This window comes from Pelophylax lessonae (assembly GCF_965119305.1).
Source record: "Pelophylax lessonae genome assembly, chromosome: 1".
In the NCBI taxonomy this organism is placed as follows: domain Eukaryota; kingdom Metazoa; phylum Chordata; class Amphibia; order Anura; family Ranidae; genus Pelophylax; species Pelophylax lessonae.
The window spans coordinates 516,653,726-516,676,809 of NC_138768.1; the positions used below are offsets into that span (position 1 = coordinate 516,653,726).

General features: G+C 47.5%; 1 protein-coding gene across 2 annotated transcripts in view; it reads right to left on the minus strand.

Moving 5' to 3' along the window:
- Nucleotides 1-23,084, minus strand: part of REEP6 (receptor accessory protein 6) — a 64,269-nt gene that overhangs the window by 6,074 nt on the left and 35,111 nt on the right. Inside the window, exons 4-5 of one of the 2 annotated variants that reach the window (XM_082243150.1) lie at nucleotides 7,957-8,125; nucleotides 7,761-7,834 (exon numbers count right to left, since the gene is read on the minus strand). In XM_082243150.1, coding sequence (XP_082099276.1) covers nucleotides 7,761-7,834; nucleotides 7,957-8,125 — 243 coding nt within the window. The remainder of the gene's footprint in view (nucleotides 1-7,760; nucleotides 7,835-7,956; nucleotides 8,126-23,084) is intronic. The other variant, XM_082243151.1, reaches the window with a different exon arrangement.

Consider the following 23,084-nt stretch of genomic DNA (forward strand, 5'->3'; position numbering starts at 1 on the left):
GGGCTTAGGACAAAGGGAAGGCAATACAATATCCTCATTCAAATGAAAATCGGAAACCACCTTAGGAAGGAAGGAACGAAGGATGGATTCGGACGAAGAACCACCTTATCCCTATGAACCACCAGATATGGGGAACGACAGGACAACGCGGCCAGTTCCGACACCCTGCGTGCCGAAGTGATGGCCACCAAAAAGGCCACCTTTTGGGATAAGGTAAGCAAGGGAATCTCCCTAATATTTTCAAAGGGAGGTTTCTGGAGAACCGACAACACCAAATTAAGATCCCAGGGCGGCATGGGCGCGCGCACCGGAGGAGCAAGGTGCCGCACCCCCTGGATGACACTCCGCACCAAGGAATGAGTAGCCAGTGGCCTCTGGAAGAAGATTGCCAATGCTGAGACCTGACCCTTGATAGTGCTCAAGGCCAGTTTCTGCTCAACCCCCCGTTGCAGAAAAGCCAATATCCGAGCCACCGAGTAAAACGTGGAGGAAACCCAAGGGATTCACACCACGAGATAGAAGACTTCCATGTGCGATGATAGACCTTTCTGGAAGTCGCTTTCCTCGCTTTAATCAGAGTAGGGATAACTGAAGCAGACAAACCCCTGTCCTTCAGCACCTGGCTCTCAACAGCCAAGCCGTCAAAGCCAGCGATCGTAAAGCAGGATGGACGATCGGTCCCTGAGACTGCAGATCCTCCCTGAGAGGAAGTCGCCAAGGAGCGTCTGCGACCAGCCTGACCACGACGGCATATCAGACCCGATGAGGCCAATCCGGAGTCACAAGGATGACTGGAATTCCCTCCGCCTCTATCCTGTGAAGAATTTTCAGTGACAACTTGAGAGGAGGAAAGGCATACAGCAGCTGGTACTGCCCCCACAGAGTATTCAGTGCGTCTGCGGCGTCCGCCAGAGGATCGCGGGCTACAACCCTCTGCACCTTTCTGTTGCGCCGAGATGCCAACAGATCCACGTCCGAGGTGCCCCAATGAAGGCACAACTGGTGAAACACCTCTGTCTGAAGAGGCCATTCCCCTTGATCCAGGGTCTGACGGCTGAGAAAGTCCACCTGTCAATTTTCCACACCCAGAACGTAAACTGCAGAAAGAGCCGGAACAAACTGTTCCGCCCAAAACCTGCCGGCCACTTTCACGGCCGCCAGAACACTCTTGGTGTCCCCTTGATGATTGACATAGGCCATGGCCGTGGCATTGTCCGACTAAATCCGAACCGAGCAGCCCTGAAGATGCTCGGTCCGGTGAACCAGGCAAAACCTGATCGCTTTCAGTTCCAACACATTTATCGATAACCTGGATACTTTCGGGAAAAAAGGGCTTCCCCTGACTGAGCATCGGAGACCGAGGCCCCCAAACCAGAAACGACCTGGTCTGCTCACTCAGCCGGATCCGATTGTCCAGGGAATCGGAATTCCAGTTCCATTTGAGAAGAATCTCCTTTTGGAGAGTCCACGTATGACACTGAGCCTGCGGAGACTCCGCACAGAAGAGGAGGTCGTCCAGGTAGCCCAGGACCGATATGCCCCGCTGCCGCAACAACGCCAGGACTGGGGCCCAAACTTTTGTGAAGACCCGGAAAGCAGAGGCGAGACCAAAGGGTAACGCCACAAACTGATAATGGTCCGCTCCCACCGCAAAGCGCAGATACCGCTGGTGTCCTGCGTAAATGGGAACGTGAAGATAGGCACCCTCTATGGGCGCCCTTTGCATCCAGTGCTGCACTGCCCTCAACAGAGCCATTAGGCAATTCGGGGGACAGTCGCATATTGGAAGGGAAGAACCGCACCGGTAGAAGCGATCGCAACTCGATCTTGTGTTCCGACCGTATGGCCTCGTGAACCCATTTGTCTTCAATACTGTAGAGCCATGGGTCCGGGAACCGGCGAAGACATCCCCCCACCCTTGATCTGGGTGGGGGCGCACCTTCAGGCTGAAGCGGTCTTATCCTCAGGTCTGGAAGGACCGGATTTTTGCTTACCAGACCAGGGTCTCTTGAAACCCCCTCGGGGGGGGGGGGGGGGGGAGGGGCTTTGGAGGACTTTGCCTTATCGCCTGCCCCGGAGGAGCGAAAAAATTTCTTGTAAGCTGTAAAGGAAGGTCCCTGTCTGCGACGAGGTTCCTTACCCTTATTAGCCTGTGGTAGAAAGGTGCTCTTGCCCCCAGTGAGATCCTTAATAATCTCAGCCAAGGTAGCACCAAACAGGCGATCCCCCTGAAAGGGGAGATCAGTCAATGCTTTTTTGGAAGCCTGATCCGCCGACCAGCACTTTAACCATAGCATGCGCCGGAGGACCACCGCCGAGATCGACACGCCCCAGCAATGGGGCAGCGTCCAGTGCGGCGTCACAAACAAACTATAGCCCCTGCACTATTTGCTCCAGCAACTCCGGCACGGCAGGAGGGAGACTTCTCCCCTCCAGGCCATGGCGTAATAGCTTGGCCCATTCCGTCAATGTCTGTGAAACCAGAGCAATGGTAAACACTGGCCTTAAGGCCGACCCTGCCAGGGAGAATATGGAACGGGACACAGATTCCGCCCTACGGTCAACTGGATCCTGAAAGGATGGGGAATCCTCCACTAGGATAACCGTGGCCTTATTTAGTCTGGAAACCGGCGGATACACCGCAGGTGGCACTGTCCATTTTTTAAGGAGGGACCCTTCAAACGGGTAGCGCCTAGCAATCCATTTAGGCATCCCAGGGGGTCGTTTTGGATGGGCCCACTCGTCTTTAATATCATCAAAGCATTTAGGAAAGGGAAACACCTTTTCCACCTTGGAGGGCTTGCGAGTGCCAAAGGCAACTTCCGTCTGAACTGCATCCACTGATGCAACCTCCAGTTTTAGGGTCTCCCGGACTGACATAATCAGTGCGTCCACCAGTGCCTTGTCCTGTGCTATGGCAGAGGCAGGGAGGTCATCCTCACTGTCAGAGGAGACGGGGCGCGGGACATCAACCCTAAAGGAGGAACCCGCAGCAGCAGTGACCGGCTCAGGATCAGAGTCTGAGGCATCAGGCAAGACAGGGGTAGGCGGGGGTCGTTTTTTTAGCCCCCCGTCCCTGACAGGCCACCTCCACCTGGGACACAAATGACTCCAGGACTGCCGAAAGCGCATCAATGGTGAGCGGAGAATTGGAGGGCCCTGCGGCCACCTCGAGGGGATCAGATGGGGACACATGTGCAGCAGGGTCCATGGCAATGCCAAAAAGGGGACCCCCGCGTGCCTACCCACGGATCGTTTAGGGCAACACCGGCAGCGCACCCCACCGCCCCCATATGCGGTCTGTAACCCAGATTGAAGGAGGGGGCAGATAGGTGGGGGGTGCATAACAGGACAGAGGGGAACCCGGGATCATGAGGGTCCGACTATCCCAGGGAGGGGCCCGCGTCCACCCCAAAACCCGTCAGGGGGAGAGGGGGAACATTCTACTCACCATACAGGAACAGGCGGGCGCCAACTCCTGACAGAACCCCTCTCCACCGAGGTGGGGGGGGCTGTCGGCCAACACGGACGCCGCGACTCAGATTCAGACTGGTCGTAGGCGACCTGGCGAGACGTTTAACTCGCGGGGCCAGTCCCCGTCCAGCGGGACTATGTCGCGGCCGACCCAGCGCGGAGCTAGGGCCTGCACGCGCTCGTGGGCCGGCTGGGGTGACCACTGGATCTCAACATCCAGCCCGTCGCCCAGATCCGGCATAATTGCTTGAAGATCTCACAGGAACAACTGGAGAAAAAAAAGCCAACTAAAAAAAGATCTAAAAAAGCTTGCCAGGACCAGAGATCCCAGCAAGGGACTTGGGTCCTTACTCCTGACTAGGCAGAAAAAAACTGACATCCTATGCAGGGAGAAAGAGGATATACCCCCTGGGACTGCCCATAGGTGTGGCCAGAACTTTTTCCTGCCTAGTGTCCTACTCCTGTAGGGGGCAGTAGATCCCTACTGATATTAATCAAGAAGTCTGCGTATGTCAATGAGCGACAGAGAAATCAAGTTGTGCAGCTTTAAAGTTGAAAAATGCCTTTGCTGTAGATGTAGGCCATTTTCATACCTCCAGAAGCCTGGCCAAAATACGCCCAGAGACGGCATCATCCTGTCTTGCCTTTAGGACATTCCTAAGTGGATTCAAACCCCTTTGCAAAGTCAGGGGATCAAGGAGCTAGCACACACCGGAGGTTTATCAGTAAAGGGGGTGCCATGTAGTTGACCCTGAAGAATAGGAACAAAGGGGGTGCCAGGAAGGGCCCTGAAGTTGTTCAGCAGTACAGTGCAGATTACCTACCTCAGAACGCTCATTCGCTTATACTTCACAGCGAAGGGCAAAGTGAAGCAGTGGCCTAGCTGTGACTAGAGTTATTCAGCGTCAATAAGCATTTTCAAGTCGTCCCAGCCAATTGTGCATAGTTGTATAAAGTTGGAGTATTCCACTCATTCCCTTCTCCTATCCGAGTTCCAAATAAAATATACACAAACCAAAGCTACTGGACTTTTTCCTGAATGAGCCAGAACACTTGGAAAAAAGGTCAAACTGTCATGTCGTTGCTAATGGTAACCCAGGGGGAACCCCTAATCAGCAGCTCTCAAGGGAGCAGTACTACATTTGGGGGCTCGTTGGGATGTTGCCCTGGGTTACCGGCCTGGTTGCTAATGGCAACGACCAAAGAAAAAGTTCAAAATGTAATTTTTGCTTCCGGGACTTTGTTCTAATGCTCAATCCAAGTGTGAGGTCTGCTCTACAGGAGATAGGGAAAGAGGGAAAGTAGGGAAAGAGGGAAAGTGGGATGAAAAGAAAAAAAAATTGCACAAAGATGGTTGCCCGTGGCAACGCAAAGATTCCAATCAGAATCGCAATCTGTACCTACAAATGGCGAAACGTTTCCGTCTGAGCTACAAAATGTACACTCCTGTGAAGTACTGGGAGGCAAGAAAAAAGGCATCTTTATGTGAATACGGGCCGTGTCTGCTTAACAGTAAAAGGTGCAAGTATGGACGGAAAACATGGCGGCCAAGGGCACGTGGATCGGTGTGCCGGGGGCCACGGGTGTGCCACGACAACATGGAAAGATGTTGACCGTGCACAAGTCAGCAGGACATTTATTCTATATAGTGGCAGTGTCAGTACTGTGACGAAATCTGTCAGCCATTCCGAGGAGGACACAGACAGTATGGTGACGTGCCTTGCTTGCACATGTGCTGGGAACAGGATGGTTGACCGTGCATGTGACAGCGGAACAATTCTCTGGACTGGCAAAGAGGGACAGCTGGCTCAAGATGGGAGGCGCAGCTGGGGCCCTGCTACAAAGCAAGAAGAATGGACACATGTCTGGCGAGGGACATGGTCCGCTTTGCAGTATCTTCCATGTCGGCTAAGTTGAGAGAGAGCGGCACCAGAGGGGTTACTGCACCGCGTAGGAAAGCGTGCGTTGAAAAGTTCTGCCTAGCAGGGAGGAGCCACCGCCAAGCAAGGAATGTGGGTGGAGACGTCGTTCACGCCCAGCCATTCAGGAGTGACGAGGAAAGTCCATAAATTACTTCCTCCTGAGGGAGAGGGAGACATGTGTGGAGAAGAAGCATGGAGATTGCCGGAGAGAGAGAGCGCATCAGCGAACGTGCCACCTGTTGGCGGAGAACCTGCTGGGCAGACCCGGGAGCAGACCGGAGGGCCGAAGGAAACTGTCCTGTGGGATACAGGAGTGCGGATGGTGCCAAATGGAAGACTGGCTTTCTGCACCGGAGGAGGCGTGGAGCACTTAGGCCTGGTATGTCCACAGTGTGAGTGTGACTATGCCGGTGCCAACATGGAGCCAGTGTGGGCACTGCGGCTATCTGCTGCGGGCGGAGAAGAGTGAGGGTCGGCCCAGACAGCTGTGTGCGTCATGGGAGACAGGAGTCACTCAGGCCTTGTCAGTTTTCAAATCAGGACCTCTCTGTTTAGGTGGGAGAGGAGTCCTCAGGGTGCTTATGCAACTGGAGGCCATGCAACCTGGCAGTGGTCCAGTATATGCATCACAGGAAACCCAGTTGCCAGAGAAGGAGTGCATGCAGGTAGTGCAGGCTGGGAAGTGGCCACTTGATGCCCTGAAGGCTGCCGCAGCAGAAACAAGGTCTGCTTCTTTACAAATTAAGGAGGAAAGATGGCCAGCGGCGACCAGGGCTGCTACAACAAGTGTGAGCAGTGAGAAGGAGGCCGGGGACATCGATGTGGGATCTCCGTTTTCAAAACCGGCTTGAATCCATAGAGGAAGGGCTTGACAACTGGAAATCACGATGAGAGTGAGTGGGACTGGGGATCTGAAGCTTGGAGCAGGCCACCATGTCCTGACACAGTAGAGGCGTCTGATGGGGAAACAAGGGATTCTGTGGTAAGAGGGGAGCTTGCCCAGAGTCTGGGGTTCTGTGAGACCTATGTCAGTAGGGTCCCAGATCTAACCCCACCCATGAACTATGCCCGGGATTAAATGAGGCCTACAGCTCCCTCCTAATCAGGCGTGAAGAGACCCCATTTTCTCCAGCTGGGAGAGGAAACCGGAAAACCCTTCCCAGGTTCTCAAGGATGCAGCGGTGGCTGCAGTGGAAAATCGCAATGGAATATGGGTATGATTACCCCTATGCTCCACGGGAGGGGGATGATAGAAATTGAAGGAAAAAGTCTGTGTGATGAGGCCATCTGGGACTTTGTTCGTTCCCAAGCCTCACAGGAACTCCTCCAGGGCAAAAAAATAAAAATAAAAAAACCAAAGCTACTGGACCGTTTCCTGACTAAGCTAGAACACTTGGGAAAATGTCAAACTGTCATGTCGTTGCTAATGGTAACCCAGGGGAACCCGTTATCAGCAGCTCCCAAGGGAGTAGTGCCACATATACAATTGCGACAAGTCATTTTGTAATTGATTAAAATGACCCTCTTTTCAATCTGTAGCGGCTGTAACTTTCTGAAAATGCAATATGGCTATTTGGAGCTGTTCTGTACACAGAATGAGTACTGGACACACCCCAGAAACATTTCCTGCTTGTGTGATTGGCTCACCGATTTTCCCAGAATTCTGCACAAAGATACAAGTCAGATTTAAGGCATTCCCCTGGAAGAAAATGTAATTTTTGGTGAAATACTCCCAATAGGAACACGTCTAAAGGGATGCAGGCCCAGCAGCTTTACTCATTAGTGCTCTGCAGGTGAACAGCTGATTGAGAATTTTGACACCACTTCCATTAGACTCACTATGCACAGTGATTTCTTCAGAATAACAAAAAGGTAGAAAATTGCAACAAAGGTATGGTATAATCCTTGCAATGTACATAGATCACCCAGAGGGGAATGTTTTTTTCTCTCTCTCAACAAAAAAGTGGAGTCTCGCTTTAAAGAATATCTAAAGCCAAAACGCAATTTTTGGTAAGCGTGCAAGTGCCAAACACCAGAGATTTATCCTCTCCATTTTTCCCAGTGCTCATAGTCATCTTCAGAACAGGAAAGGAGGCGAGATCTTGGTTTTGTGACAATGTGTAGGAGGATATTTCATTTAAATTCCGGTTGGTTTCCAGGATGCAAAATACAGTGAAATCTCCCCAATGTAACAGACAGATGTTTAAACCAGTCCATACTCCAGATATAGACTAAGCCATTTGAAAGGAGTTTTATAAAAGCAGTTATTACAGTATATAAAACTGAAAAAAAAAACAGTTACTATAAGTCATGATGATATGGACACAACCAAGCTGAGCTCTCATGAGGATTTAGAGTACATACAGATGTGCTGGGAAGGGCTTGTTGCCCCCCGTCACGGGCCTGAAGAGATCTGCTGCTTGTTAGTGTCTGCAGGACTGTGCCAGAAGCAAAGAAAGAAAGAAAGGGAAAAAAAAAAAAGAAGAAGAAGAACACACATGAAAAATCCACAAGGCAAAGTAAAAAGGCAAACTGCTGCAACATGGGGCTGATAACATACCTTGTCTGGTCACATTTTCTGCTGTGCTTAAAGCATGACCACTTAAATCGCTCACTACACTATCTACAGTCCGATGGTGCTTTAGGAAGAATGGCAGAATGAAGCGGCTATAAAGAATCTGAGATCCATTCCACGAGAAAGGAGCCATACACCACAGCAAGAATGCACACTGCAATAAAAAGAGACATGCATGTTTTGAGAAGTTTCATTATGAATAAAAAACTTTACGCCTTGGTCTATGGATTCATTCTTGGTTGTTGTAAGAAATGTTAAATTCTCCCTAAAATTGCATCTTTAGGTCTACTATTGCAGATTTCCTTTTCTATATGAAACTGCTCCCGCCCCCTCTGTTGAGTGTACCGACCTCATTTACTTGTTGTAGGAGAGGAATTCTGGAAGCTTTAAACAGTATAGCACACACTGCTCTGAAATCTATGGACTGCATGGCTGCTTCTACCCCATCTGGCGTGAGCATGCTGGTCTTTCAGCAAGTGTCAGCACAAGCACTGCAACGGTGCTGGTCTCTGGTAGGTGCCTTGTGCATTATGTATTCGTCTACTATAAAGCAGAATGGCAGAATGGTCAGACAGCTTTGGGGGGGGGGGGGGAGGGAGATGCGCTGTTCACTATGCCAGCGCTAGAACCACTACCCCTATCGAAATGAGGCATTGTGTTACGTGTTTTCTGAAGCACTGTAGAATAAAAAAGGTGGCATCTGCAATTTTTTTTATGTTGGACGATATTTGTGCAATTAAAAACTACAGTACCTAAAATTTCTCTAGGTGTTGCCTAAATAGCAATTACAGTTTATCAGTTCAGCATTAACCATGAGGCTTCAGTCACGCATGAGTTTAGGCTTGTAGATGGCGAATGGGTCATTTTGTCACAAGGTTTTGAAAAATGAAAATAAAAATATATGTTTTTGCTTCCATGAAACTTGTGTCTCCTTTCTAAGAAAGGTAATGGGGGGGCGTACTATCCTGGCATTTTAGGGCCTCTGCAAATGTGATAGGTAGTCCGAAAAGCCTGATGGTGCTCATTGGATTTTGAGCCCCTGTACATGGCTAGGCTCTCACACATGCGCTTTGGGGTGTAATTCCATGTATAACCATGGGTGAGAAATCTCATTAAAGTGACAACTTTGTGGGAAATAAAATCCTACAGCAATTATGCATCCCAGCTTTATCCCCACTTATCAGCGGTAATTTTATTCACATGGAGCACATCAGTTATTTTGTCACTTAGCTCCTGATATTTCACCCTTTTCTTTTTCATCACGGACCTATAACTATGGCTTCATTAAAATGGCTGCTATGTCCCCCCCCCCCCCCCCCCGTTTTTTAAAACATGAACTGCCGTGATCGCTCCCTCGGCTCTGTCTATAAATGTACACTTCCAATCACCAATCAGCAACCCATGAAGAAGTCACGCGACGGTGATGACACGCGTTGGGCAGCTGACTGACACGGAAGTCGGAGGACAAGCCGGCTAAACATACAGATCACTGCATGTAGTAAATGTGAGTGCTCTATGTTTTTTTAAATAAAAAGTTTTGAATAGTACACCATCGGAGCTACTTTCTCCTTTCCACCCCCTATGAGCTACCCCCTCTAGAGCCACCTATGCACGCTAGGAACAGTGACGATACCGGCGTCTACAGACCATTACCGTGACTCTTGACAGAGACTACATGCGTTTATATCCTTGTTCTACATCTGTACTGAGCAGAGCCCTGTGGGGTTCCCCACCCAATAGAGACTTTATCTACCCTTACTGACTGATCTGGGTGATACAAGAAAAAGTCTGTGTGCTTTGCTGCTACTTATTATACAAAAGGCACTGTGGCCTATCACAGATGAGGATTTGAGTTAATATTTAGTGGTTATTTCTACTTATGCTTTTATAACGCTCTGGTTTTAAATTACTGTCAAATTGATTTTCCACTATGTTATCTATATTCTTTATTTGGATGCTACAGCACTGTGCCACTTGTATCAGATCCTTTTATAGTTACTGGATGCTACAGCACTCTACCATTTTTTTTGCATTATTTTTTTTAAATTAAATTTGAAAGAGTTACAGAGTTTAACATGACAAAGAAAGACATATTGCAACATGGATATGGACATCGCTTAGGGTTATTGAGAACTTATACAGTCAAGGATATGAGATACATATATCATAGAGCAACCATTCAAGCAATACAGCACTTATCCAGTGTAGAGATGGTTGGAGATAGTGATTGTTGGTCAAGGGGGAGGAGGGAGAAGTGGCAGGAAGGTTATGTGAGAGATGAGGGGAAGTAGAGAGGAGAAGGTAGCCAGAGGAAGGAGAAGAGGTAGAGGAAGAAGAAGAAGAGGGAAAAGGAAACTGAGGCCAGAAGAGGGGTGGTTCATAGGAAGAAGAGGAGGAGGAAATGAAGAAGGAAGGGGGAAGCGGAAGGGAAGTGGAGGGGGAGATGTACTTGGGAGGATAAGAGGAAGAAGAGGGGAGTAATGAAGGAGAAGAAGAAGAAGAGGAAGAAGCAGAAGAAGAAGAGAAGGAAGGAGGCGGGAGGAGGGGGGAAGGATGGGAGAAGAGGGGAAGAGGAAGAGAGGAAGAAGGAGGGGAGGAGGGAGAGGAGGAAGGGAGAGGAGGAAGGGAAGGAGAGCAAAATATCAGGAGCAAATATATTGGTAGCATTGTTGCACAGTGACAAGAGTGTGCCATAAGATATTACCATTACAGGGAGCCATATCCAGCAATAAACAAGGAAAGTGAAGAAACTGAGTAACAAACAAATAACAGTAGGTCAGCAGAATAGTAAATAATCAATGCTATTCAGCAGGTTAGCAATTCAGTATTTACCCGAAATCCAAGAGGACTACAAGGACCAAGCCCGGTTAAACCCGGCGCCGTAATCAGACTTGTGGGCAAGAAGACTTTCATAGGTGTAGTTAAGTTATTACCAGGGCAATGACCTCCGAGGCGTTGGGCACAACATTGGACTTCCATTTTCTAGTTATAAGGCTGCGAGCAGCCAATAGTACATGAGTAATTATGGAGCTGCAGTCAGTGGGAAATTTATCAATCCCTATATTCAATATCGCCAGCGCTGGAGAGGGACGGGTCAGCACCCCAGTGATATCTGAGATTATGGAGAAGATTTTATTCCAAAAAGTAGTTAGGTGTCTGCAAGACCAAAATACATGAGTGAGATGGGCTACCTCACCGCAACCTCTCCAGCACAGGGGTGAATAGTTGGGTACAAATTTAGATAAGCGGTATTGCGTGAGATACCAACGCAGATTAATCTTCTGAGACAATTCCCAGTGGTTGGTGCAAGAGGAAGCCTGTCTAACTGAACGAAAGGCTGCTTGCCACTGCTTGTCAGTAAATGTCTCCCCCAGATTGACCTCCCATTTCACAAAGGGGACAATTTTGCAATAGTCCAATTTGCGTTGGAGGAAGTTGTAGAAAAAAGGGAGGTTCCCTTAACTGAGTGTAAGCTGCCCAGCAAGAACGTCCATCCCCGTGAGGGCAAGTTGATATGTGGGGATGTCAAAGAGCGAAGAAAATGTGCGACTTGTTGATCGGAGAAAGGAAGCGAACAGTCTTCCTGTAGGCGAGGGAATGATTTCAAAACATCACCCAGTAGTATATGATCCACAGTGGTTATGCCCCTGTCATACCCCATACCTTTAAAAGCTGGGCTAACAAGTTCCAGCACACTTATAGGGATAGGGACCCGTACCTTCAAGGGTGGTGGTAGCACATGAGCTGTGAACTCCCGCCACGCCAAAAGTGAGGCTCTGACTGAGATAGGGAGCCTCTCCAATGGCATAGGGCGCCATACGTCTGCCAAAAGCACTGTCTGCAGGGGGAGGGGGGAGCAAAATTCCACTTCCATGGTACTCCAAACTGTATGGGACCCTGGGGCTACCCAATGCTTCAATTGGGCTAAGTGTGAGGCAAGTTGATAGTCCCCGACGTCAATCATGCCCATACCCCCTGCGGACCAGCGCTTAATGAGGAAGGAGTGGGCGCTCCTCGGTCTCCTACCCTTCCATATCAACCCTTTCAGTGCTGTTTGCAACGAGGCAAGAATGTTGCAGGGAACTGGGATCACCAGAGATCGAAATATTTAGAGAATATGGGGCAAGAAGAGCATTTTGAACAAGGCAAGGCGGCCAGACCATGTAAGATCCGTTTGAGATGCTATGACATTCTTGCGTTATTTTGGTTATCAAAAGGAGGGAAATTGGCTTCAGCCAATTGATCCACCTTAAGGGTCAGTAGAATCCCCAAATATGGTATACTGTGTTGCTTCCAGGAATAGGGATAGGAATTTTGTAGCTTACGACAACGTTTTTGGGAGATACCCAAGGGAAGGATCAACGATTTAGTAAAGTTAACTTTGTAGTAAGAAGCCAGGCTAAATTGTTGCAACAATGAATGTGCACTCTACCACTTTGATAGATCTATTCCTATACTTATTTACTCACTATTGGCAGATTGTTTTAACAGAGTTGGATGCTATAGCACCGTGCGACTTTGGTAGGATTTATTTGCACCGATTCGATGCTATAAGCACAGTAGTCTTTTTTATCCATGTATTGGATGCCACAGCACTTGCCACTTTGATACTTGCTGCAACAGCACTTTGATTACTTATATATTTTTATTTAATACCTTAGAACAGTGTTTCTCAACTCCGATCCTCAGGGCACACTAACAGGCCAGGTTTGCAAGATAACTGAAATACATCCCAGGTGATATCATTTGCTGCTCAGTGATTGTAGTATTCTAGCCTGCATCTCCCCAAGGTAATACTTAAAATCTGGTCTGTTAGTGTGCCCTGAGGATCGGAGTTGAGAAACCCTGCCACCTTGGCTTTTACATGGTTTTATGCGACATAGGATATTGTCATTTTGGCATATGCAGCAATTCTCTTTGGTGTCATTATTTCACTTTTGGGGCCAGATAGCGCGTGGGTACCCCCCCCCCCCTCTTATTTCTTCAGTGTTGTCACATGAAAAGATATAATAAAAAAGGGCAGCACCTTGGCTTTTTACAACAGAAGAAATTTACATTTTATATTGTAGCAAAGTATTGAATGTACAGCTTGTATAACAGTGTAAATTTGCTGTCCCCTCAAAATAACTTACACAGCCATTAATGTCTAAACGGCTGGCAACAAAAGTGAGTACACCCCTAAGTCAAAATGTCCAAATTGGGCCTAATATCCCATTTTCCCTCCCCGGTGTCATGTGACTCGTTAGTGTTACAGGTCTTTGGTGTAAATGGGGAGCAGTTGTGTTAAATTTGGTGTGACCTCTCTCTCTCATACTGGTCACTGGAATTTCAACATGGCATCTCATGGCAAAGAACTCTGGGGATCTGAAAAAAAAAAAAAAAAAAAAAAGGAATTGTTGCTCTACATAAAGATGGCCTAGGCTATAAGAATATACCCAAGACCCTGAAACTGAGCTGCGGCACGATGGCCAAGCCCATACAGTGGTTTAACAGGACAGGTTCCACTCAGAACAGGTCTCACCATGGTCGACCAAAGTGCTCAGACCGTACACCGCATCAAATTGGTCTGCATGGCTGTTGTCCCAGATGGAAGCCTCTTCTAAAGATGATTTACAAGAAAGCCTCAAACAGTTTGCTGAAGACAAGTAGACTAAGGACATGAATTACTGGAACCATGTCCTGTGGTCTGATGAGACCAAGATAAACTTATTTGGTTCAGATGGTGTCAAGCGTGTGTGTGGCGGCAACCAGGTCAGGAGTACAAAGACAAGTGTGTCTTGCCAACAGTCAAGCATGTTGGTGGGAGTGTCATGGTATGGGGCTGCGTGAGTGCTGACGGCACTGGGGAGCTACAGTTCACTGAGGGAACCTTGCATGCCAACATGTACTGTGACATACTGAAGCAGAGCATGATCCCCCTCCCTCCCTTTGGAGACTGGGCCACAGGGCAGTATTTCAACAGAATGACCCCCAAACACACCTCCAAGATGACCATCGTCTTGCTAAAGAAGCTGAGTGTAAAGGTGATGGACTGGACTGGACAAGCATATCTCCAAACCTAAACCCCATTGAGCATCTGTGGGGCATCATCAAATGGAAGGTGGAGGAGCGCAAGGTCTCCAACATCCACCAGCTCTGTGATGTCGTCATGGAGTGGAAGAGGACTCCAGGGGCAACCCCTCAGGCGAATTCCATGCCCAAGAGGGATGAGGCAGTGCTGGAAAATAATGGTGTCCACACAAATATTGACACTTGGGCCCAATTTGGACATTTTGACTTAGGGGTGTACTCACTTTTGTTGCCAGCAGTTTAGACATTATTGGCTGTGTAAGTTATTTTGAGGGGACAGCAAATTTACACTGTTATACAAGCTGGGCACTCACTACTTTACATTGTAGCAAAGTGTCACATGAAAAGACAAAATATGGACAAAAATGTGAGGGGTGTACTCACTTCTGTGAGAGATCGATCAGATAGATATTTATCTCCTTGGCTAGAGTGCTCTCATAGCCAAAATGATTCCCAGGTTGGGATTTTTTTTAATCGTGCTGCAACAAGGACCGCTGGACTTTGTCCCAAAAAATTCTGACATCACAGGTTAAAGAAGATACATAAAAAGGGGAACATATAATGCCCACACCCCATACTAATGCCTGGTTGGTTATTAAGGATTAAATGCTCAGAGTCCATAAAAATGTGACTTGGCTGTACACTGTGCAGAATTTGAACTTGCCCCCCAAAAAAAATAAATAAATAAAAAGCTCCTTTGTTATCACAAAGCCGGGTTTGTATAGTGTGAAAAATTTGTTACCATACCGCAGTATGCGCAGAAAATGGCATCAGATGCGGTCCCTGGCGTCCCAATACAATATATGGCGCATGTGCGTTGGAATGACATCATGCATTGCCACGTCATGTCCGTCTCCGTGACGACAACATCCAGAGAACAGGAGGCGGCCATATTGGAGACAAATACCGCCTACACAGGATCCCTCCAGTGTATAGGAGTAGGAAAATAAACCCAGGAAGCCTCCCAGTTCTTCTCAGTATACACCGAGACATTTTTTAGGCCCCTCACAAGATTGTAGGAGCTTTCCTGTGCCAGGTGCAGTCAGGAATCGTCACAAAGTGCTATGGGGTCATGTGGCTAAGTGAGTGCACTTGTGCCAGTACAATATACATAAAGAACATATATCACTATAATGAAATAAAACCCAAAGGTGTGCATTTATCCCAAAGTCTGTTTCTCTCCTATGGAGTATCCTATGGAGTATGGGTATTGTGCAATATCGGGTCTAATGAAAGACAAATGAAAAAGGGGAGGTTGGGGGGGGGGGGGGGGGGGTTCTTTCTTCCTGAAGTTTTCAACCTTAAGGGGCATGGCATTAGGATACCTAATCCAGTGCATTTCACAGTGGAGCAGGATTGTATTCAAATTCCCTCCCCTTAAAAAGAGGAAGTAAACCCTCCTCGGACACTTACCTATAGGTAAGCCTATGATAAGGCTTACCTATAGGTACTGTAAATATCTCCTAAACATGCACCGTTTAGGAGATATTTACCTTACATGCGTCCAGTGACGTCACTGGCGCATGCGCTCTGAAGGAACGGTCGCTGGTGCCGTTTCTTCAGAGTCCCGTGCCGTGACTGTCGGCTCCCGCGCGCGGGAGTGAAGTCACCGCGGCTCCGGCCAATCAGAGGGCCGGATGCCGCGAACCCGGAAGACGGGCGACTGGACATGTCGCCGTCATACAGGTAAGTGTGCTGCACGGCGGGGGCTCGTTCTAAGGTAAGTATTGCATAATGAGCTAGTATGCGATGCATACTAGCTCATTCTGTGTTTCTCGTACAGGTTACCAAAAAAAAAAAAAAAAAAAGGAATCAGGTTAACAAAAATTATGACACCAGTAAAAACAGTGACCATTTGTCTGATTCATTATCTAACTCTTCAATTTCCTCCTACACAGATCGTCCCTTTTGCAAAAGAAAGGGCCCCCCCATCCAGGCGGCATGGGGAGATACGAGTCAACAAAAAGTGCACAACAGAAACGCATCAAGTTGAACCCTCACATGGTGGTAAAACTGGTGGGTATAATCACAAAACAAAACTCAATGCACATGGTGGCACAGTTGGGAATCCTAATTCAACTCAGGTCACGACACGGAAAAATGATAGTGATCTAGGGGCTAGCCAGAAAACATAACTAGATGATTTTTTTTAAACAAACTGATCACAACCTATCATGAAAATAGAAGAACGAACGATAAAAGCGCCAGACAAAAAGGGGGAAATATATTCCTAATGGACAATGAAATGTACGAAAACATGTGCTTGAAAATCTTCGATGACCAGAAATGCTATCCTAGAATATCTGCTCCTTTGGTTGATAAATTTCTATTCATTAGCAGATGAAGCCCTAAGGAGGGAATAATTTCCAAAGACATGTGGGAATTCGGGTCACACACAAACCCTCGTACAACAACTTTTTTTACATACTCCACAAAGTACATAGGGATGTGACTAACCCACCGGGGAGACCCATCATATCTGAGAATGGCTGTATCCTATTATAGATGCTCATTTGAGATCTCACGGAAGGAGTTTGACCTCCCATACAAAAAAATACGATTCACCTACTACAGATGCTTGAAGACGTAGAAATCCCAGTCAGCATTCCTAGTCACAGTCGATGTTGAATCGCTTTATGGCAGCATCCCACATGACAAAAAGGGATTGCTGCTATAGGACAGGTTCTCCAACAGAGGAGTACACAGGAGTGGCAGGTTAATGAATTCATAGCACAGATGCTGGAGTACATTTTACAACATATTTTCCCCTTCCAAATGGTTTCCACTACCTCCAGGTAGAGGGCATGGCCATGGGGACATGCTGCACCCCATCCTAAACAACCTGTACCTAGGGGAGTGGGTGAAAAACTTCAGATGATTTGTTATCTATGTATACTCGACACATCATGTGGCAGAGGTACATAGAGGACATACTGATTGTGTTCAGGGCCGTCCCAGACAAACTAAAGCCATGCCTGAACCACATGAATCAGCACGACCTTACCTTTTTTTTGTTTACAATATAAAATGATCATCCCTAGGTCAATTTCCTTGACATAAGCATCTTTAAAGAACAGGGTGGAGCTCTTAGTAGACTCTATAGGAAGGAGAGTGCCAGCAACACTTTGTTGCATGCCAACAGTCTCCACCCTGAGCCCCTGAAGAGATCCATACCTTTCAGCAAATTGTTGCGCATCAAACGCAACTGTACCACCAATGAAGGATTTCCAAAAGGAAACTGGTGAGCTAATCCAAAGATTTGTTAAGTGCTATACCAAGTCATCCCTAAAAAAAAGCAACCCAGAAAAAAGATCATATTTTCAAACCCAAAAAGGAAAATAAGCGGGAAACACCACAAGAACAATGCAATATTCTAATGAACATGAAAAAGTGAGGAAAATTCTTTAAAAAAATACTGGCCCATCCTTACGGAGGATCCAATCTTGGAATTTAGGTTACTAAAAATCTGTCAATTCCATAGCAAAAAATTAAAAATAAGCAGGATTAATTGGGGAATCACTCATCCAAAGCAAACATAAAAGTGGAGTCAAGAAAAGACTCTCGTAAAATACGGGGAACTTTCCCATGTGGATTATGTTCACTATGCCCAGTGATAAAAGGAAAGACATGCGATTCTCCCAAATGGTGGACGAATCTATGCAAAGCATTTTGCAAATTGCAAAACAAAAAGCGTGGTGTACTTAATGCAGTGTCAATGTGGAGCCTTCTACATCGGCAAGGCACAACAGGAACTAGGACAAAAGGAGAGCAAACATGCACAGTAGGAGAATTGTTATCTGCCCTTGGGCCAACAGGTTGCAAAAAATCATAAATATAAAAATGCCAGAAGTCAACATCATGGTTCTAGATCGTATCCATATTCCCTTAAGGGGAGGGGAGGGAATTGGAAAAAGATCCCACTCCCCCGCAAAATGCATTGGATTAGGCATCTTAATGCCACAACCCCCCGCTCAGGCCTTAAGGCTGAAAGCTTCAGACACCTCCTTGAAGGTTTTAACTCAGACAAAACAGATTCTTCTGACTCAATGAACGTTTTTTTTTTTTTGTTTTTATCACAAAATTTAAACACCCCTCTTCTACAAAAACAGAATTAGACCCGTATCCTCCCCTTTTCATTCATCTTTCACTAGACCCTATATTGCACAATACTCATTCACTGGATGCTCCGTAGGAGAGAAACAGACTTTGGGATAAATGCACACCCTTGGGTTTTATTTCATTATATAGGGATATATGTTCTCTATGTGATCTACATTGTACTGGCACAAGTGCACCCATTTAGCCATATGCGACGCTCCGAAGGGATCGCACACCGAGCGGTCAGCTGGCTGTGCTGTTTTACACATTTGCTGTTCGATATGCACTGGGAAAGTGCTATGTTTGTAAGTGCATCACCTTTTTATTATTTAATAAATTGTTGAATATACGGAGAGCACTAGATGTCCTTTTGTTCCCTCCTCTACATGATGGAATCTCTTACTTTATGATCGGTCTGAGGTTGGACTCAAAGCTGAGCAGATTGGGAGCCCATCAGGTGTTTGATAACACACTGCGCAATGACCCTAGAGGTCTGGGAATTGAGGTGAGAGGCTAGCACACACTCTGGTGATGGAGTCACAATTGAAGAGGTGCAATAGTTTCATCCTTCACAGCACGGGTTTCCCATAATCTTATGGCTTGGATTTGCGGCATTTAAAGGACTCTTCTTTACTTTTATTTTCATCTTTATGTTTACACAGTATTTGTGATTTAATTGTTCAGTCAGGACTTTTTTCCCAATTATACAGTCTGAGTTTACATTTTATATTTCATATTTTATATTATAGCGCTGCACCCCTTTTGTATTTTATGCTTTTTCTGGGTTTTGGTAGATTTGACCTTTATCGGTGTTAAGCAGCTTTTACTCCATTTTGCTGATTGTAGCGCTGAATGAGTTTCCAATTTTTTTCATTTAGCCATATGACCCCATAGCACTTTGTGAAGATTCCTGACAGCACCTGGCACAGGAAGGCCCCTACAATCTTGTTAGGGGGCCTTAAAAAAAATTCTCAGATGTATACAGGGAAGAACTGGGAGGCTTCCTGGGTTTCTTTTCCTTCTCCTTTACACTAGAGAGATCCAGATGCTGTCATGGAGACTGAACATAACAGGGCAACGCATGACGTCATCACGGAGCACATGCGCCATATATGGAGACGCTGGTGACCACATCTGACGCCATTTTCTGCCTATACTGCGGTATGGTAATACAATTGTCCACACTATACAAACCCAGCTTTGGGATAACAAAAAAGAGCTTTTTGTTGATTTGGCGAGTCCAGATTGTGCAGTGTATTCAGCCAGGTCCCATTCGTAAGTAATCTGCATTTATTATTTTTTTATGCACTCTGGGCATTTAATCCTTAAAGCGGAGTTCCGGGCACAAAATCTACCCAATCGATTTTGTGCCCATCCGCTTGCTTTGCTTCACCTGAAAAGGAATTGGATAGTTAGGATTATTTATTTATTTTTTTTTACTTACCTTGTAATTGTAGAAAGAAATACTCACCTTTCGTCACTTCCTCCCTCTGCGGCCTCGGCCCGCGCCGTCTCTTCCGGCTTGCAATGATTCCTGTGAGCTGAACGTCATCGCTCCCAGGAATCAATGCGCCTGCACCGGCCCCGCTCGTCACTTCCGGTGCAACGCCGCATTCCCTGCTAAACAGCTTCTGGGCATGCCCAGAAGGGCCGGTGAAGGCGCATTCTGGGAGAAGACGACACGGAAGAGGACGCAGAAGAGGATCGCGCTGGCTTCAGCTGCCCACAACAGAGATGGCAACACTGTGGAAGAAATTTTATAAGTGAGTATTTCTTCTTGCAGGTAAGTGCGAACCGGGACAGATCAGAGGCTAGCCATTGTGGAATGTACTAGCCCTGACTGTCCCGGGGGTATGTTCAGTGTTTCTGTGCCCGGAATTCCGCTTTAACCAGCCAGGCCTTAGTACAGAACGTGGGCATAATAGGTTCCCTTTTTGTATCTTTTTCCAAGCTGTGATGTCAAATACATTTTTGGACATCCAGCAGCCCTTGTAGCACGAATCTAAAAATCACAACATGGGAATCATTTGGGCTGTGGGAGTACTCTAGCCAAGGAGATGGAGATTAGATAGAGTGTAAGTATTCCAAGTGCATTAAATAGACAACATCTAATTTGTAAGAAGTATTCATTCTAAAGCGAAATCATTCTATGTTGCAAAGTGGTAAAAATCCTGAAAAAAAAAAAAAAAAATGAAAATAATGTGGTATCCCCCCCCCCCCCCCCAAACGGGACGTCCCAAAGCAGTGTTGAAACATGAGGGGTGGGAGCAACAAAAAAAATAAAAAAATTTCAAGGCTAAGCAGCAACCAAACAACTGGAGCCTACCTGAAAAAACCCTCAAGAGAATCAGGTACTCAAACAGCAGCCTGCAAAAGAAGAATCTGCAGATGCAAAAACATCCACTTTATAAAAAAACTTTGTAAAAAAGTGTGCACCGACGACCAGGTGTTCGCCTTGCAGACCTGCGTCACCGACGCCTAATGATGGAAAGCCCAGGAGGCACAAAGCGCCTTAACAGGGAAAGGAGGAACCTGACCCCTGATGGAATAGGCCTGAATGGCCATCTGTCTGATCCAGCTGGAAATGGTCAGAGGAAGCGGACAACCCTTTGAGGTCCATCCATGACCACAAAGAGTGACTGCCTGAAAGACTACGTAGCTGCCAGGTACACCCTAATTGCCCAGACCACATCCAAGGCATGCAAAGCAAAATTCCTTTGGATGTTTAGGCCTGGGACACAGGGAACGCAACACGTCTTCAAATGAAAAATCGGAGACAACCTTTGGAAGGAACGACGACAGGGGCAAAGAACTACCAGGTAAGGTGGACAGGATACACGCCGCCAGTTCCAACACCCTGCGTGCAGAGGCGATCGCCACTAAAAAGGCCACCTTCTGGGACAGCGTAAGCAGGGGAATCTCCCAAATATTTTCAAAGGGAGGCCTCTGTAGAGCTGAAAGCACTAACTAAAGATCCCAAGGCAGCAATGGAGTGCACACTGGAGGAACCAAAATGTCGGACAACCTGAAGGTACGCACCAGGGAGTGTGTGGCCAAAGGTCATTGGAAGATGACCACCAAAACAGACACCTGGCCCTTGATGGTATTCAAGGCCAATTTCTGTTCAACCCTCCATTGAAGGAAGGTTAGGATCCGAGCCACTGAGGAGCGAGGATGAACCCGAAGAGGCTCACATCACACAATGTCTTCCACGTACGATGGTAGATCTTCCGAGAAGTAGATTTCCTAGCCATCCACAGAGTAGGAATCACAGACTCAGAAAAACCTCTATCTTTCAGCACCTGGCGTTCAACAACCAAGCAATCAAAGCCAGCAACTGTAAAGCAGATGGAAGATCGGTCCTTGGAACAGCAGATCCTCCCTGAGAGGAAGCTGCCAAGGAACGTCGGTAACCAACCCCACCAGAACAGCGTACCAAGCTCGGCGAGGAAAATCCGGGGCCACCAAGGTGGCTGGAATCCCTTCTGCCACGATCCTGCATAGAAGTCTGGGCAGAAGCTTGAGAGGAGGGAAGGTGTAAAGCAGACGATACTGACCCTCACGGGGCAACATGCACGTCTGTGGCATCCACCAGAGGATCCCTTGACCGAGCCACAAAATGCACGTTTGTTGAGCCGAGACGCTGCCGATTAAAACCTCTCCAGATGAAGGGACCACTCCCTGTGGTCCAACGCCTGCTTACCGAGGCAATCCGCCTACCAATTTTCCACCAAAGGAATGTGTACGGCGGAGAAAGCTGGAAAGAACCAAACCCACGTCAGAATGCCAGCTACCTTCAGAGCCGCCAGGAAACTTGTGCCCCCTTGGTGATTGGCATAAGCCACGGCATTGTCCGATTGAATGCACACTGAACAACCCAGAAGACGATTCGTCCAATGATCCAGACAGTCTGATCACTTGGAAATCCAAGACATTGATCAGTAGTCTGGACTCTTCCAGCGTCCAGATCACCTGAGCAGAATGCTTGCCGAGGACGCCTCCCAAGCCGGACAGGCTGGCATCCCTGGTGACCACTGTCCAATACAAGGGGAGGAAGGATTTGCCCAGTCGAAGCGCTGGAGAACAAAGTCACCATATCAGGGACTCCGTTCCCCGACTCAACCGGATCGGATTGTCCAGAGACTGCGGAGTCTTGTCCCATTTGGTCAGAATCTCCCTTTGCAAGGACTTCGTATGGAACTGTACAAAAGGAACCGCCTCAAAAAAGGTAGACACCATCAGGCCCAGCTCCCGCTTGTAAAGTCCTGAGGGATGACCATTGGTTGGACAGCAGGAGACGAATTGCAGCCTGCATTTTCTGGAGTTTGTCCAGAGGAAGGAGCACCTTTGCTAAGGCAGAGTCCAGAGTCAGGCCCAGATAGAGTCCAGCTTTGTGGATGGAACCAGAGCAGACTTCTGAAAATTCAGAATTTAGCCGAACTCCCGCAGGGTTCGTATTGTGATCTCCAGGTTCTCCACCAGAGCAGAGGGAGGCTCTGCTCGCTGAAGGAGATCATCCAAGTAGCCCATTATTGCTATCCCCGTTTGCGTAGCAAAGCTAGTACTGGGGCTAATACTTTGTGAAGACCCGAGGAGCAGATGTGAGGCCAAAGGGCAAAACCACAGACCGATAATGCTCCTCTCCCACATATTGGAATGTGAAAGAAGGCATCCTTGATATCCAAAGAGGCGAGGAACTCCGACGCAGATATGCCACCACCATTCGAATGGGCTCCATTGTGAACTTCTGTACCTGCACAAAGCAGTTTAGCGCCTTGAGGTCCAGGACTGGACACACTTTGCCTTCCTTCCTGGGAACTGTGACAGGTTTGAGTAAAAAAAAAAAACATTCCGAGGTCAGAACCTGGACAAACACCACATGGAAGGAACAGGTCTTGTACCACCCCAAACAGGCCCTGTAAGCAGTCTGGGGACAGGCGCAAGTT